The 18,361-nt window shown below is 32.8% G+C and overlaps 1 protein-coding gene across 3 annotated transcripts in view; it reads right to left on the bottom strand.

Moving 5' to 3' along the window:
* LOC121072256 (sodium channel protein type 2 subunit alpha-like) overlaps positions 1-18,361 on the bottom strand; it is a 63,389-nt gene that overhangs the window by 20,842 nt on the left and 24,186 nt on the right. For all 3 annotated transcript variants that reach the window (XM_040561710.1, XM_040561709.1, XM_040561711.1), the window contains 4 exons: positions 17,566-17,804; positions 14,493-14,666; positions 12,108-12,464; positions 9,333-9,818 (listed from right to left, as the gene is read on the bottom strand). In XM_040561710.1, the coding sequence (XP_040417644.1) occupies positions 9,333-9,818; positions 12,108-12,464; positions 14,493-14,666; positions 17,566-17,804 (1,256 nt within the window). The remainder of the gene's footprint in view (positions 1-9,332; positions 9,819-12,107; positions 12,465-14,492; positions 14,667-17,565; positions 17,805-18,361) is intronic.

Here is an 18,361-nt window from a genome sequence, read left to right as displayed (position 1 = left end):
TTAATTTTCAAGAAGCTGTCCTTTATGTCCACATGCAAATGTAGTCAATATGAGGTCAATCAGACCTCAGGTTACATGACTATAGCTGGATTGTGACCAAAAATAAAGGACTTGCTGCATAATAGAAAGATTTCTGACAAGCACACTGGCATTAGTTGGAAAACCATTCTTTCCGTTTCTAAATAACATGATCTGTTATACATGGAAAATCATGCTGACAAATGTGAAAAGATTTTGGGTAAATACACTGAGATTTTAATATTTCTAGCGGTTAATTTTTGCTTAGTAAACATGAAAGTGTCTTGTTTCCCTTTTCATTTTCTGCTACAATTTCCAAAATTTATGCATCTGAAATATTTACAGCTGTATCACTTCTAGCTGAATAATTTTACTGCTGCTCATGCAGATCAATAACTCTGAAGCAAAATGTTTTGTACCTCGTATACTGAGAATATTTAAAACTTTGCTTTCTGTATTACATATACAGACCAAAATGTACATTAATGTACACTGTATTAAGCATTATTAATACGCCACCTTATTATCCACATATAAGACTATCTTTTAAAAAGGAAATGAGATTTGTATATTAATTCTCTTTTTATGTATCATGGTAATACTAAGAAAGAAAAGGTCTAAAAATTTTCACTGAAATTATAGGCAGTTTCTTTGTTAAATAAAAAACAAATATTGTGAGAACAATAATCTGCCACATTTAAGTTAGGAAAATTAAAATTAATTTATGGCCTGATCCATCATCATTAAATTAATGACTGACTTAGTAGTAGCAAAAGTTCATAAAAGTAGAAAAGTTCATAGTAAGCATCAATTATTAATCTTCCCGTTAAAAGGCAGCCAGTTCTTCAATGGCTTCTTCCCATGGCTTCTTCTGAAAATCTGTTTCAGATAGTCCTGTCAGCTAAAAAAAGCAGTTGCTAAAAACAAGTGATAGAATTGCAATTTATAACCAGTAAAAACAAAAACTACTATATTTTCTTCATTGTTTTTCAAATAAAGCATTCTCTTCATTATTTTTCAAATAATCTCAAACAATTGAATTATAAAAAATATTACTAAAACTCCTCTTCTTTGCGCCAAGAGCCTAAATTAGGAAAGAAGCATTGCATTTTAAATGAGGTGACTTTAACGTTCTATTTTTTTTCTAGCAATAAAATTAATAAAACTAAGGAAACTCATGAGATATGGAGGATTACAAAATCTTCTTTTCACCCCACATATGTGATTATCAGTTTCTAGAATATGCCATGCCCTGTAAATACTTATTTGCATCTTCAATAGTATGACATTTTCCTTTACAAGGATACATTTGAAAGCACTTGCTTATGATGCAGCATTCTCAAGGCCTGAATCAGCAAAACAACATGCTTGACTAATGCAGAAGCCTGAGCAATACTGTGGAAGTCACACACAGAAATAAAATCCAAAAAACGACCACTTCAATGGTATTATATTTTTCAGAAAATAGTATTATAAATATTAATGTATAGAATATAACATTAAAAAATGCTTTATCACCAACCCAAATACTTGTCTAACATACGTATAATCAGCCTCCATTCCATCCTTTCAGAGCAGTGCATCTCTTTTCAACAGCTCAGATCATTAAAACAAGCTTTGACCAACAGCATGTTAATGTGCCCATTTACGAGAAAATGCATTCGCTTAAGACCGAGTCTTGCTCTCATGTGATTTTATTCTAGCTTTCAATAAGAGCAAGAGCAGGCAACAAAAACTTTAAGCTTTACAAACTGCTTCATGATTCAAGTGACAATAAAATAAATAAAGGGATTCAGCCATTACAAATTGCCTTTTGTAATTCAGCCATGTGGTTTTATCCTTTGAATCTTTAAAGCTGCACTGTAATTGAGTGACAAAATATAAATTAAGGGGGTCGCTGATTCCCAAGTGATTCTAGACTGACTTTAGATCTCAAATCTTATGATATTTAACTTTTACATTATATTAAGAAAATGGCTTAAAACCCCTTTTTCCCTAGAGCTTTATTTGATGTTTGAAGCATATCTTGGGTTTAAAAAATAATCAGTTAAATCTGAGACTTTTCAGAATGCACAGCAATATGAATTTCTTTTGGCATCACTGGACTACACAGTGGTACAAATGGAGCTATTTGGTTATCCTTTTGAAGCCAGTAAGACTCTGCCTGAGTCTCAGTAGAGAAAGTGTAGGGCTGAAATCTCAATCCCAACAAAATTGTAATACCAAGTTTTACCAGGATAGTTTGTCTTCTGCAGTTTCATGTAACTTTAGCTCCTGTGTAATACTACTGTCCCTATTCCTGAAAGCTCTGCCAATTGTGCTGCAATAGGGATTATATATGCCTATAATAAAAATTAAAAAAAAATAGGGTAAATATACATGCAATTTTATAAAAATCGTGCTGACTACTTCATAGTTACTCTAATTTACACCAAGTGAAGTCTGCAAATTCAGTCACAGACTTGGCTATCAAGAAACACGCTCCAAAATAACAACTTTTTATGAAGAACTTTAAAGTTTAAGAAAAGAGTATTTGTTAAATGACGTGTTCAGAGAGAAATTTTAGAGAGGTTATTGTTAAGTATAATTTCAGCAGTTATGAAACTGTTTGCTTTGCTTATAGTTTATAAAACTCAAGATATGGACTGCCCAAATCAATACAGAATGTAGTTTGTAGCATTTTAAGGATTTGCATTACAGTGCATTGCAGATGTAAGAATATAACAATGCAATTTTTATGCAAATAGCTATTGCAATAGTTTAAATTTTAATTGTTAAGGAGCTGAAGTGTGGCAGTAATCATTACATAGATCACCTAACACATTTCATTAAAAATATACATTTATAAGGGCTGAATCAAAAAGGGTTGTTTTTATTTTTTTAAAAACTATGCATGCTCCCTTTTTCCTTTGGCCTCTTTAGAGTATAACATTCCAGTACTTTTATGATCCATACTTCATAACCTGTAGAACATGCAGTTATTGCTAAAGACTTTATTAGACTATCCAGAAAAATCATTAGCAGAGTTAAAAAATGTATGTTGGGGTTGCCAATCCCGCCTGACCATGCTGTGGTGTGAGTCCCATGACTCAGCAGAGAGCAGCTGTGCATGTTTCTACCATCTTGCAATGGATAGGGAAGGAACATAGCTGAATAGCATGCAGGCCAGTCAAAATTCATTAAAAAGTGATTATATATATATATACATATATATGTATAACTTGTTTAGGTAACCTGTGTGAAAGTGGTGACACGTTGCTCTACCTGGTTAAAAAGCACCAGAGCTGCATTCTTGATTGCTCCAGCTTGGTTTTACCCCTGTGAGAAGTAAGAATGGTAGGTAGTGAAGTTCAAAACACAGGATTTCTAGTTTTCTTCTTTTTGGAATCTCTAATTCAAGCACGGCTTTAACACAATTAAAACATAATTATTAAATATTTTATGATCAGTTGGCAAAAAGGGTTATGCATACCACCTGAAATGTTCAACAAACCTTTCTACAGAACTTGTTAGTTTATTTTAGAGAAATAAGAAATGCAGGAACTAGAGCTAATCATCTGCACTCTGAAACTATGATTCATAAATGGAAATACAATGATTAATTTCATAAAGACATGGTTAGCAGATTTAGAAATTACTATGCTATTTAAAGAGTGCTTAATGTGTCTTAATGAAAATTTTCTTTATTTTTTTTGGTTTAGTGTTCAAGTCCTCATTTAACTGACTATGTGATTATGTCTTTTTATGTCTTTTATTTGCAAAAAATGTACATACATTAAAAAAAATACTTTGAAAATGTATGTCTTCCCATTCCTGCTTCATGTTCTAATAATAGAATAGTGGTGGAACTTACAGATGGCAATAGAAATAAAAAGCTAGTCCATAACATAAAGAATCTGTCACTTTGGAAGATACAGTCCCTGAACTAGTCAGTTGTATAAAGGGGGAATTTAGATAGTTAGATACTTTAAAGGAAACGTGGAAAAAAATCTTACAACAAATTGATCAAATCACTACTGGGTGTGTTTTTGCTAAGAAATTCATTGAAGCCCCATGGCAATGCTTAACTTTTGGGAACAAAATAACTGTTTCTGTCTTTTTACTTCACCTTTTGACATAAGCGGTAGTGAAGCCAATCAGAAAACTGAATTTATCCCTTGTTTAGAAAGCTCAGTGGATTAGCTGATGAAGGATATTTTTTATTTTATTAAAACCATCTGTTGTGGTTTCAAAAATTAATTGAGCAGCCTTACTTCTCTATTCTGAGTTTGTACTTACTGTACATATAATGTAGATACAAAGGCTTTTGGAATTCTGCTGTGATAGAGGCCTGCAGGTATTTGTATTTCTTTAGTTGTGAAACCAGCTTTCCATAGCTGAAGAATATCTTTGAAATTACTTTTGTGTGTTGAAATCCAGAACTTCATTCATAAAGTTGTGATTCAAATGTAATGTATACTTATTAAGTGGTACAAAAACACAATAGTTAGGAGTCTAATGTTTGATCTGAGTAACATATTCCATTCATGTCATTGATTAACACTGATTTTGTAATAGTAATGTCATCCACAAGCTAACTAAAAAAAAGTATCAAGTAATCCCCTTTGGTAGCTTTTAATTTTCTTACTATCTTTTAAGTTAATTTTCTTGAATATCTTATTTTTAGAGCAGAAACGTGTTATTTCTGATGGTTATCTTACTGGCTATTGCACCTCTGTTTTCTGGTAGGAGGTACTGACAAAATCCTCCTTCAAAGTACTGATCAAATGTTCACTTATTTCAAGTACTTTCAGGCAACTATTATTCTAAAGTAATTAGTAAGTTTTAATGTCTTTAAGATAAATCCTCTTCCTCATCCAAAGCTCAAGTTTTGCATATGTAGTTTCCCATTATCCACTTACATTTCATGGGTCATTTTTGCATGAAATCTTAGCATACTTGCTCTGATTTTAGGGTGTTTTAGGATCTATATACAGTAAGAAAATGCTTCATGGAAGTCTCTTAGCAGAACAAACACGTAGCTACAAAATAAATAATCAAATGTAGTATATATAAAAAGAAAGACATTTTTCATTACCTTAAATGATGTAAGTATAATATTCACTTACGACTACATGTTTCTCACTAACATGTCATGTGGTGAGACCATAAAAGAACTTGTGCTTTCACTATGTTAGACAGCTGCTTGAGTAACTTCAGGTATACAATGTAAATTCATCACAAAATATGCAAGGAAAAAGCCTTCTGAAGCTGCAGACATATGAGCTAGAAGATCTGTAGGTTAAGGTGTGTCTTGGGAGAAATCAAATGTAATTTGGAAGCCAAAGTAGATTTGGAGAGACTGTTCAGTACAGCATTAGGTTCAGCATAAAAAATAATAATAAAAATAAAAATAAAAAAATTGAAAAATCTTAAAGACACGATCTGCTTCTTGCTTACTGCACTCTATTGCTTATCCTGAGTCCTCCATCCTGACCCTTGTCATACAGTCCTGAGTTCTATAACACATCATGTTGAAGACACAATAACCAAGGTGCAAATGAGACTGTACTATCTGAGACCTAGGGAGAACTTTTTCTCCAAATGCTGAATAAAATGCTACTGTAATATGGGAATGAGAAATAGTAGAAGTGTGTGGGTTTGACCTCTGGCCAGGCTATCCTTATGAACAAGACCCTGTAGTCAAGTTATCTTGAAATCTTACACTCATTTTTTCAACGTAACAAATGTTATTGTTACATTTCATCCAAACACAGACTTCCCTAAATTTCTAGTGATATCTATTAGAAGGATTTTGTATATATATTTGGAACTTGCAACCAGGTTGCGGAATATATTCTGGCAGATTTGGAAAGTTGCTTGTTTATTAACTGGCAAATTAATTAGAAGGTATTTTTAGGAACAGAAGAAAAAAAAAAAAAAAGAATCATCCACTAAAGAAACAGTGGCTAGAGTTATTTTGTTCCATAATATATCTGAAAATATAAATAAGAAAAAATTAGCATTTGTTTCTCACTCACCTGCAGTCATAATTTCTATAGCAATTACCTGCTCTTGGCATATTTCTCAGGGGCACATTCCTCCCCCTGCTTCTATCATGACCTTAGTTGGACATACTTAAAATAATCGTTCAGCTCTTAACATCAGTGTCAGTCAAAAAGACACCAGAAGAAAAAAATGGTTCATTTTACAGTTCTTGTGCAGATCAAACTTCCCACAACTCTGATGTTAAAAAAACGATAAATTGGAAAAAAAAAGTTATTAAAAGGTATATCTCCTGAGGGTATTTTAGGTGCTAAGTACCACCACAGTTAAGACAGGGAAAGTTCTGCCTCATCTCTTACCCCTTCTTTTGCAGACCTGGCCTACTAGCAGGAATGTTGTCTCAGTGATATCCCTCAAGAAGCAAAATAAAGCAAATGGTGGCGTACTTTTCTAGAGAGGTAACTTAAACACTGCACCAATATATTCTTTATCTTCCTCAGAAGGAAATCAGAAGGCAGCAGGAGGTACAACAGTACTATTGACTTGATAGGAGGAGATTAAGAATCCTGATAAAGCCCTGTCACACGTCAGAACACCTGTTCATATATTACCAAAGCAGGTGCATTTTTATACTCAAAATAAAAACACTTCATTTTTTTTCTAAAAATCATTCAGAAAGAGGGGAATAAAGAACCCAGAACAAAAATGGAAATGACCACAGAATTCATAATTTTCGGGGCACTGTTAGCTACCTTTCAGAATATGCACACTTGCATTGTACGAATATGTCAAACACTAAACAGTTGTCCATGAGTAGAACTTGAGGGAAGCACTATTCCCCAGGCTTGCAATGGTAGTGATTATGATACTATATGGAAATCTTAAGGCTCTATAGAAGTCCTGTACTTCCCCTTTGAAAACTTCTCCGCAATTTCTTAATACGTATAACCTCCATCATTTACTGGTTGATTTTCCACAATCAATTGTAATTTTCACTTTCAAATTGCTTATACATTTTTTTAATTTGCTTTTTGTTCCTGAAGACATACCGATACATTAAAAGTTTACAAAAAAATAAAAAATAAAAAAGGCAAAATCCCTTTTGATTTAGTATAGTACTGAAACTTAAGAATGGCCTTAGGAAAAAAACAAAACAAAGCAAACAAACAAAAAAGGCAAAAAAAAAATAAAAAGGACAATGCCTGAGCCAAGTAAAGATGAGAATAAACAGAGCAATTGACTTGTGAAAGCCACCTTAAAATTGGTATGTCATTCAGAACTCTTCAGCACAAGGGCTCTTACTCCATTTTCTTAGAGTTTGCTTACTTACACCGTTCACTTTGAAAGCAGAGGAGTTTCTGCTTTTGCGTTGCATTTTGTTTTTGCCTTAGTTATTCTGATAAAATGCATGGTGATACACTATAAGCTGAACCATTCAATCTATCTTAAAGAAGAAACAAAGAAATAATACCTATGGTATGATGTTATTTAATTTATATCACTCCAGTGACATGATTTATAGTACAGACCTACAAACACTGTAGCAGAGAAAGTGGCAAAGGATGCCAGGGAGTCAGGAACCAGACGAGGATGGCATCTTCTTAACCTCTCAGTTCTGTGCTGAGGCTAACGTGTCATGTAACCACACATTCAGCATCTGCACGGTTTATAAGCCTCCTATCTTCCTAATAAATATTACAGAATTCTTAAAAAATTACATATTCAGGAAAATTTTAGGCATATATCTTCATAAGGTAGAGTTATTAGGAAGGCACCCATCACCCATCTCAAAACTAACCACAAGGAAAGCAGAAAATTTAGATTGAAGATTCATTTTAAAGAAATAACATCAGAATATATTAAAAGACTTAAACGACATTGCGAAAGGTTCATTGGAAAAGACAGTTAACTTTCACTAGATAAGCTTACATGAAAAACAGACCCAGAGTCACTCTGAAAGATTGTTTTTTGATACTAGTTGATCTCTTAAATTATATCATTTATACTAGCCAGTTTTCTTGTATTTTTAAATTGTTGTGGATAAATGCTACTGCTATCTTATCCATCAATATTGAAAATGTTTGTCATTTAACTGAGCAACTCAATAGAATATATTGCTTTTAATCTCATATTTCTTATGCAGAGTAACCCTCTTTACAGTTGCAAATACACACATTCTTTATCTCATGTTCTTTAGCAAAAAAGCATATTGTAACTGACTGGGTCATGGCTATCTATTAATGTCATGTGATATAGTTTGGCATTGCTGTGGAATACAGCATTATTTGAAAATATAACAGCTATACAGCTATGGTACAGTCATTAATGCAATGTTTCTTTTTAGAAGAGCTTGCTTTATGGTATACAAATGTTTTTGTATTAATGAGCTACCCGACAAAATCACAGCATCTAATCTAGTTGAAAGCATATTTATCCAAGGTTTCTGATCCTTTAAGCCTCACAGTTCTGACATTTCTGATGGCATTGAAAATAATTTTTCAATTATTTTTTTTTCTGCTACTGCATTTATTATTACTCCAATATACAAACATTTCCATGAATACTTTTATTACCCGTCTATGTTCACTTCTGGTGTACAAGCCACCTGGCTTCTGTATTTTAGATCAACTTCTATCTCTTTGTCCAATAACAATCATCCAAGACATTCAAGTAAATGGTTTTCACATGCATGTATACTACAAGATTAGTCTGCTCTGCAGGATAACTTGAGATACTGCTTTACCATGATGTTGATCTGTGTCTGGATTACTTCAGTTCAGCCAGACATTGTCTCTGAATCCAAAATCTGTATGTATATTACTCATAAAAAATTTTAGATAATTCAAAACACATCATTGATTTATCATGCATCAGGGTTCATTTTTAGAACAACCCTAACTACGGAAAACAATATTTCTTCTTTCTCCATTTGTATTTGTTTAGATATGCAAAGCTATATACTTTTATTGTTCATTAGCCTTCTACAATACTCTTCTCCCACAAATTCTGATCATGTTAGAGGTAACACAGATAGGATATTTTATGAAATGTGTGCTAGTTCTAAAACTTCATAAACTGTGAAAGAAATAACCATACTTAGAATGCTATGTCTTCCAAATACTAATAAACAAAGTATTAAAAATATAAAGTCTAGGACCCCTAGTACACTTTCACACAGCAGATTTATTTCTTTGAATTATATTTATTTGAAATAATAAAGCATAAAATACATTCACAAGGATAAGACAGCATTCTAAGCAACTCTAAGTATGAAACTGACAGACATGTAAATGACTGAAATGTAATGGTTAAGAGACAAAATCTCCTACCTGTTTGCTTTCTTCCATATCAGATTCACTGCTAAATTCTTCTGTATTTAAATTTTCAAAGTCCGATTCTCCAACAGCAATTGGTACTGTCACAGTGAGTCCTGGGTTGTTTATGAATGACATGTAATCATTTTCATCAATTGCATATTTTTCCACACTGCTGCCTGTGCCTACACCACTGGTGGTTCCATTTCCATCCTTAAGATAATTCATATCTTTGCTTATTTCAACAGCAGTGTGATTGGAAATGCAGCTGTCCTTCTTGTTGTTTAGCTCTTCAAGTGCTTTGATTTCTTCCAAAGCTTTCTGTTTTCTAACAAAGGCTTTTTGGATGAACTCCTGTATCTTTTTTTTAATATAATCTATTCCTTTCTGAATTCTTGCCACAGCAATCTGGAGGTTGTTCATTTCATTATCATCATCGGTAGCAGCAAGGTTGTCTGAACTAAATGAGCTCAGCAGCAAGGCCAGAAACAGGTTCAATACCTAAAAGATGAGAGAATACAGTTATATAATAAATAAATACATATAAGAAGTTTGTATTTTTATAGGATACTGTCAAAAAGCACACATTGTTTTGAAGAACAACATTCACTAATTTTAGACAACCATATAGTACCTCGCATTACAAAACCTCTCCTTACTGGTTTTGGACAACATTCATTCAAGATGAAAACACACTAGCTAATACCTAAACATTTTTGACTTTTTGATTTTCTTTTTTGAAGTAGCATTGTTGTTTGGACTGTAAAATAATAATAACAAAAAAGTTACAAGAATTCTAGCTATAGATATCTCGTCAGAGGTTTGAAAAACTTCTGTCTAAATCTTGTAGTGGAATCACCTGGAATTCAAGTAGAATTGAATAAGCGTCAAGCATCATCCTATAAAGTTAGATTCTATAAGTTTCTATGATACAGATATTTTAGAAACTTAACATCAGTTAATGCTATACTAACCTACTTATACTTTCTAACTACTATTTGGAAGATTATACCATAAGATTGTGAATTTCTGTTAATTCTGGGCTTGTCTCTTAAATTCTATAAACCTTGCCATAACAGGGTAAAAGTAATATTTTAAAATGACTTAATGAAAATAGTAAGTACTGCCTGAGAACTTCATCGAATCAAAATTCAAACATCATTATTGTTGTTTTAATGTAATCTCCTATATACAGTAGTTATTGCTCTACAGCTTACAAGCAATGAATCATTTCATACTTGCAGTCTAATATACAACAATCTGGTATAAAATCACACTATTTGATGGGATGGGTTTGCAAATTTTTTAAAAGACCGCAGTGCAGTCTTTCCTATGTTTGGACTAAGTGGAGGCCATGAGGCATCAGACGTTGTCATCACATGGCAAAATGGCAGCCTATGTCCTAGTCAACTTTCTTCCACCAAAGAAAAATGCTGGATTTAAACTTTGTTCTCTGTCATACTGGTGTAATTTCAAGATACTAAAAAAGAAAAACTGTGACCAGACATAAAACCCTCAAATCCTATCTGAGATAAACTTCCCCTTAAAGAAATGTCTAAGAGCTTTCATTTTTACTCTATACAATATTTAATTCTGCAGACTTTCACAATTCTAGGCCCTTTGCCCCCCCCCCCAAAAAAAAAAACAACACAACAACAACAACAACAACAACAAATCTCACCCTGGAGGTAAATAAGTATTTGGAAGAAAGAGGAGACAATGTGAACCTGAAACAGTACTTACATGCAGAAATTAATGCTGAAAAAATAGTGGAGCAGGTTACTGATCATAAATAACTTCCTCAGTCTCTGCACATTTCTGCTGAGCTTCTGTTAAGATTGCAAGGTTGTGTAAACAACCAAGACATAAACATTTTTATAATTTTTTTAGAATTTATAAAATTCTATTTTATAAGAAAAAATAAAACATTAAAATCAATCACTAAAAGAAGAGAATTTTGATGAGCAATGAAATATAATTTCTAGGCATCTCAGGATGAACTGTAGATATTAATAGTAAGAGAAATTTTAAAACATAAATGGTGCATTCCAATTATCCTGGTTGCTGAGTTTTCACAGTGATATATCAACTGAACATTTGACATGTTAACTTATAAGCTTGAATTAATTTTTTTTCTATAAAATTTATTCTATAATTTTGAATGCAAAACTTTCAACCCCATTTTTAGCATGGAAGCCCAATCAGTCTGTAGATATTTGGGTTTTGATTTTTACCTCTAAGCAGGCCAGAAATTTAAGTACTTAAGTTAAAGATTCACTATTATAAGAACTACATTATACTTTATTTTCATTAAGTCATACAATTAGTGCCAGAATTATCTGTAGTGAGTGTAAGAAAGTCCACTAGATATTTTTTTTTCTAAATCTTCAAAGAGGAAGCTGCCCATGAGCTGGTGCAGCATAATCTTTATTACTTAAAGAGTAGTTTAGATGCCATCTGAATTTCAACAGCATATTTAAATTAGCTCTAACACTCCCTTAACAGGGTATTTTGTGGAAATTTTGGTGTATTTCTAATTTCCTGAAATTGTAAAAGTGTAAAAGTAAAATGTAAAAGTAAAGTGTAAAAGTAAAGTGTACTTCAATGTATGGGAATAAGTGAAAAGGTGGAGAAGGGAAACATCTTTTTCACCAAAAATCTAGCACATGTAGATGTTTCTTTCTTTTTCTTTGTTTTTCCTTCCAAACAGAAGCACAACAAATATTCTCCTTTGTCAGCTATAAGCTATATACATTTTTCCATCAGAATTCAAAAGTGTTTATCACCTACCACTAGGTTTCCAATCACCATGACCAGCATGAAAACAATAAGGCACATGGTTTGGCCAGCAACCTCCATGCAGTCCCACATAGTTTCTATCCATTCTCCACACAACACTCGGAACACAATCAAGAAAGAGTGGAAAAAGTCATGCATGTGCCAGCGTGGAAGCACACAGTCACTGGAGATCTTGCAGACACATTCCTTGTAGCTTTTCCCAAACAGCTGCATTCCAACCACAGCAAAAATGAACACAATGATGGCCAGCACCAGGGTCAAATTCCCCAAAGCCCCCACTGAGTTGCCAATAATCTTAATGAGCATATTTAGAGTTGGCCAAGATTTTGCCAACTTAAAAACTCGAAGCTGAAAAACAAAAATGCAGAGGAATCATTAGTGTTAGTTATACTGCAGTTCTGAATGTGCCTTTCTTTATGAAAGTACTGATTTGCAAAAAACTTCTTTTATGATGTTAGTTAAACATACTTTCTTTGGCTGTTGTTTATCAATGTTCTGTAAATTTAGAACCTATGGAGACAGCTCGCAATTTAAGTTGACCATTTTTTAGGAAATTCTAATAGTTGTGTAATCCTTGAGAAGAATATAATACAGTACATGGTGAATGCATAATTTCTGCCTTACATTATTTTCCCACATTGTAGCATTTTTACGTCATTTTCTAAAAAGTTCTGTAAGCATGAAGTGCTGTAGAGTGTTTGGTCCTATTAGCATATCTGATTCTCCTTGAAAATGCTTGCGTTCCTACTCTGCACTAAGAAGTTTTCCCTGAGGATTCAGTTCAGCAAACTCTATAAATGAACTGAGATTCACTTGTCTGAGATGTCACACAGGAGAGCCAATAGTTTTCCCCGCTGTTCCTGACATTTGGTGCCAAACACTTCAGGCCAAACTCCTAAGGTCGTTCACAGGTATAGTAGTTATTCTTCCTGAGAGTTTTCCAGAGATTTTGTTTTTTGGAGAGCTTCTACTTAGTGATGTCTACACTGTGCTGTACTGAAATATGGACTAAAGTCTTCATTTCTTATGTTATTTTTTGTATCAGAAGCCAAATGTGAACATTTGAAAACCAACATTAATAATTTTATTGCTTCTAAAATCATTCTAGAAAGAAATAAGGCTAATACCCATGCCTAAAAAATCTCTTGTGGGTGGCAGTTTATTCTACTAACTTGTATACAGATGCATTCTAGATAATCACATGTGAACAAAGAGAAGCTAGATCTAAGGTGTTTATCAGAACATATGTTTCTGTAGACTAATTTTTTCTTCACAAGGAACAATGTTATTTTAATGGAAAGCAGGGAGCATGGAGTTTGGTACTTCCCTAAACCATAGTGTTCAGCATTTCATCTTAGCAACACATACAGAAAAGGAATGTATTTTGTGTTTATACCACATTTCAGTATTTTTAAACGTCCACTCACAGATGATTACTGCATCAAGTAACATACAGAAGTTTGTACTTTCTTTGTTACCTCTACTACTCCCTCTTTGCTGGCTTAATCCTATGTTTCCCTCAGCACTACATTAGGTCTTACAGGCTCACACAGAAGACAATTTTTAATGCAACAGTTTGATGTTGGTATTGAGATGTCCATTCAGATCATACTCACTGATTTAAAAATAGTATTCAGTGACCAAACTATGGTATGTGAAGTTGGGTACCATGGCAACTGGTGCTAGTAAACCAAGTAACTACTGCCTGCTCTATGTATTCAGAAATAACAGATTTTCAGGTAATGTAATAAATATTAGTAACACAGACTTTTAAATCATGACTCTTGTGCCTCCAGAAAACATAACTATAAATTAGTTGCTTTTAAAGAGATATTTCTAGTAGAAGCTCAACAATATTTCAATTTAAGTATTCTTATCCAAAAGTCACACTGTTAGGACTTGATTATATCTAATGGTGTTACTAAATGTTTATTCTCAGTGCCCATTAAAATAAATGTTCTGAAGTGAGGACATACTTAGTGGCTTTATGGGGAACACAAAGTAATGTTCACAATAGGAAGACTAAAAATTTAAGGATTCTTTATGCTGGTACAAATATGCATGTTTTTTGTAGTTATTCAGCTTTGATGAATCTTAATCAGTATAATGAAAAATTTCAAAATTTCAAAAGTGTCTTATGATGGCAAAGGATATCAGTACAATTGGATATTGATAGGATAATTTGATATCAAAGAATAATAGACAAACACTTGAAACTTGTACATATACAATTTGTAAATTAGGCATTTATGAATAAACGTGTGAGCCATTTAATTACAAAATATATCTTTACAATACTGGTAATTAATACATACATCAGCACAACTTTTTGAGTGACACAATTGCATGCAAATATTTAATTATCATAGTATTTACCAATCTGAATGACCGAAGAACTGATAATCCTTCAACATTTGCAAGGCCAAGTTCCATTAAACTAAGGCTTACGATAATACCATCAAAAATATTCCAGCCTTCTTGGAAATAATAATAAGGGTCCATAGCAATTATCTTTAATACCATTTCTGCTGTGAATATCCCAGTGAATACCTAAAATAAAATTAATTGGTTGAGTTGTTATGAGAAACATATATATCTACGCACATTTTTGTAATCCAGCTTGAATTCTGTTACGTGTTCCTCATACCTGTTACTATATAAAACAGGTGATTGTTATTTCTAAAGAGCATCTAAGTATTTCTGCACTGAAAACTGGTAATTAAAAGCAAATAACCAAATCCGGACAGATAGAGAGGGCAGAAGATAAACCTCTAAAAAATTATTCGCCAGTGAGCTGCTCAGCTCTAGTTCATCAACTAAAATGCTTTATCATCCAGAAGCTTATCTGATATGATCTAGTGTTTTTAGCCTTGTTTCTAGAGGATAATCCCAGTAAAATAAAACAAGATGGCAGTAATGTGTGTCCTTTCTCATGGTCTAAACAGAAGTGTTAGGAGAGACTCTCTGAGGTCAGGTTCTCTAAGGTCTCTCTTTTAGCTCAAAGTGTATGGGCGGAATAGAGTGGGAAAGCTGGAATTTCTTGAACTGGGATTTTGTAAGGATATAGAAGATCCAAGAATACATATGATTCTGTGTGATAGCTATTTCCTTGCATGAAAAGAATTATATGGTGGTAATGTTATTTGAAATATCTGGAAGTGCCAAATGTGAAATGATTAATGTTCCTCAGTTTTTGAAAGTCCATAATTTAACCCAGCATCTTGCTTGCAATGAGTAGTGATCAGTGGTTTGTGCAGCATAATAAAGAAGTTTGGGGGCATAACGCAAAACCACTAGAAACATATGAATACTCTGCACAACACTCAAAAGATATCCAGTGTGATCCATCGTCTACTGAAGTACGCTGATGTGCCCTGCAATTGCCTTCTAATAGTTCTTTTTCCAGCTTGTTCTCAGTCTTTCCACAGCAAGTTTTATGGAAGCAAAGGTGACTTTTTACAAGTTTTATGGAAGCAAAGCTAAGTTTTTACATACACTGTGTGTGTGAACATAACTACTAGAATTATGATTAGCTTTTATTTTAAGAATATTAGGGGATGGTACGTAATGCTGTGGAAACATTCAGTGTTGTCAGTGAGAAACACTAGACTATTAAATTAAGATATGAGAGGTATTACTGTATAATCAGAACCATGTAACAGGTATTTCTATGTGTAGTAAAGAGAATGCAATAAAGATAATTCTTAACAAAACTGTAATAATATTTAGAATAATTGAAAAAATAATTAACAAAAGCATTTAATTTAAAATATTTCCTCCACACCTATGCCATTCACAAATAAATTTTTCTCTTGAGCATAACTGCATCCTCAAATACACAGAAGTGGAGCATTTTAGCACTACACTCAAATTTTCTTGTAATTACTTAGGAGTTTTGTATACCGAATGAATTATCAAAATATTGTATACCAAATGAATATTATCAAAAGGAATCACTGCATTTTAGAACTATTGCTTTCTTGTTAAAATGCTACACAAAGGCCCAGTCATATTTGTCGTATTTAATTTATCCTCAAACAGACTGTGATGTCACCAGTGAACAGTAAATTAACATATTTTGAATGCAAATTACAAAACTAAGGTTAATACATTAATACAGTGAGGAACAGAGAACTTAATTGAAATCAGAAAGAACAGTATTTACTGCATATATATAGTCCTAATTAAGGATACCAGATTGTTACAAAGGTAGTTAAAAATATGATTGTTGCTAGCTTTGAGTTAAAAAAAAAAAAAAAAAGAGGAAAATGCATAAAACCTTAAAACCTCGTAAGCGTAAATGGGTAGAGAGAGATCATTCTAACATTAGCATGATAGACCAATGCATTAAAATGCAATATTAGATAATCTGTGATCAACATAAGATTATGCCAGTGATTAAATCTTTGTCCAGGAGAAAGGAAACTGTAATTTATACAAGAGCACTTAGGCAGTGAGTTTATTTTTTGTTCTATTTTATGAAAAAGTCATAGGAGTATGTATTACCAGTAAATATAAGGAAGATATTTAGACTTTAAAACATACTCTGATGAGAAATCCATTACTACTCCATTTAAATGTTAGCAGACTTTTCAAAACTATTCTTTTTGTGTGATTAGTCCAAAAGACTCTGTTGGTTTGTGTTTTCAGGACTGCATGCTGTGGGAGTCAATCCATACCTCTCCTGTGTAAACTATTGGTAGTTATGTGAGCTGGCAAAAATTAAAAATGTATGAGTCCTCTCTAGAAACCAACACTTGCAAGGTTCATTCCTCTGTTTCCTGAGCATCAGAAGCAAATATAGAGAAACAGACAATAACATTTAAGTGGGATGCCACATTTAGATATCTGCTCAGAAAAGTAACTGAATCAAATTAAATCTCCAGATCAGGTTAAAACCAGAAATCACATCACTAATAGACTTACAAATGCAAGGTAATTTTTATTAGAAAATAAATAATAATCTTCTTGCTTATAAAGTATTTTTAGTTACCTAAAGTGGCAATGACTTACTGCTAATAAGTCATACTAATGTCTTTCTTGGAAAAGCACTTTCACTGTAATATAACTGAAAAAAAAAGTCAGAGAGAAATTCTGAAATCTGAATATTTCATCAATTTCTTACAGAAAAAAATATTTTCTGTAAGGGAATATCATCCTCCAAAGACAAATCCCAAAGCAGACCTCAAGAAAACTGACAGATAAAGACTACATTTCCAAACATATTCAGTTATTTCATTACAGTAGTTACAAAATAGATTCATGAAAGTTGAAGGCACCAGTAAACTCACTTTGTCTAGGAAAATCATAAATACAGTTTCTAAACTGACTATTAAAAAAAAAAAAAAAAAGTGGAATAAATTTAAGACCAATGCAATGCATTTACACGTTTCTTCTTTTAGGAAAGGGTACTTTTACACCAAGAACTGTATGACAAACATAAACTTACCAGGTTACCCACAGAAAGGACACTGCTAAACTGTTCTGTCATTGGGTAATGTTCCATGGCCATAAACAAGGTGTTTAAAACAATGCAAATAGTTATAGCAAGATCGACAAATGGATCCATCACTACTAAATTGACAACGTGTTTTACTTTTAACCATGGACTCCAGCAATCCCAGATCAAGAAGGTATTTGCAAATCTGTACCAGCATGGGGGGCATTTCTGTCTGGATTCTTCAAGCTCTGAAAAAAAATAGAAAAAAATATTTCAATTATAATCTCTGAATCACTGGAAGCTCTTATTTAAAATATGTAAAAAGATTAAGTCATTCAAATAAACAGCTCACACCAACTGGAATTTCTGTCACCTAAGTGTAGCCATCTTAAAGTTAAATAATCTATCTAACCTTCTCTACAATCAATGGACAGTGGCAGTTATCTCTAAAGAGTGAATCATCTCAGATGCCTATCTTAAGAGGGAAACATGTCTGTCATTTTCCCCTGGAAGCGTGGAGAACCAAGAAATCTAGTTTAGGCTAGTTAACTTGCTTATGACAGATGTTTTAGTTTTGGATTGTAAAAGTTAACATTATGCCCCCATCAATGGACACGTTGAAGCTTGTATAAGCTTCATAAACTACAACATTTTTGTTAAGTATATAACATGCATACATATTTTGATTTGAGCTACTAAAAGTATTGTTCTTGCTACTACCACAACTATAACATATTTATATGACTCTTTCAGTGCACATACTTAGCACTGTTTACTTATATCAATATTATTAATATAAATAATG

This window comes from Cygnus olor, chromosome 6, assembly GCF_009769625.2.
Source record: "Cygnus olor isolate bCygOlo1 chromosome 6, bCygOlo1.pri.v2, whole genome shotgun sequence".
In the NCBI taxonomy this organism is placed as follows: Eukaryota; Metazoa; Chordata; class Aves; order Anseriformes; family Anatidae; genus Cygnus; species Cygnus olor.
The sequence above is the reverse complement of the archived record's forward strand: the minus strand, read 5'-3'. Positions and strand labels throughout refer to the sequence as shown.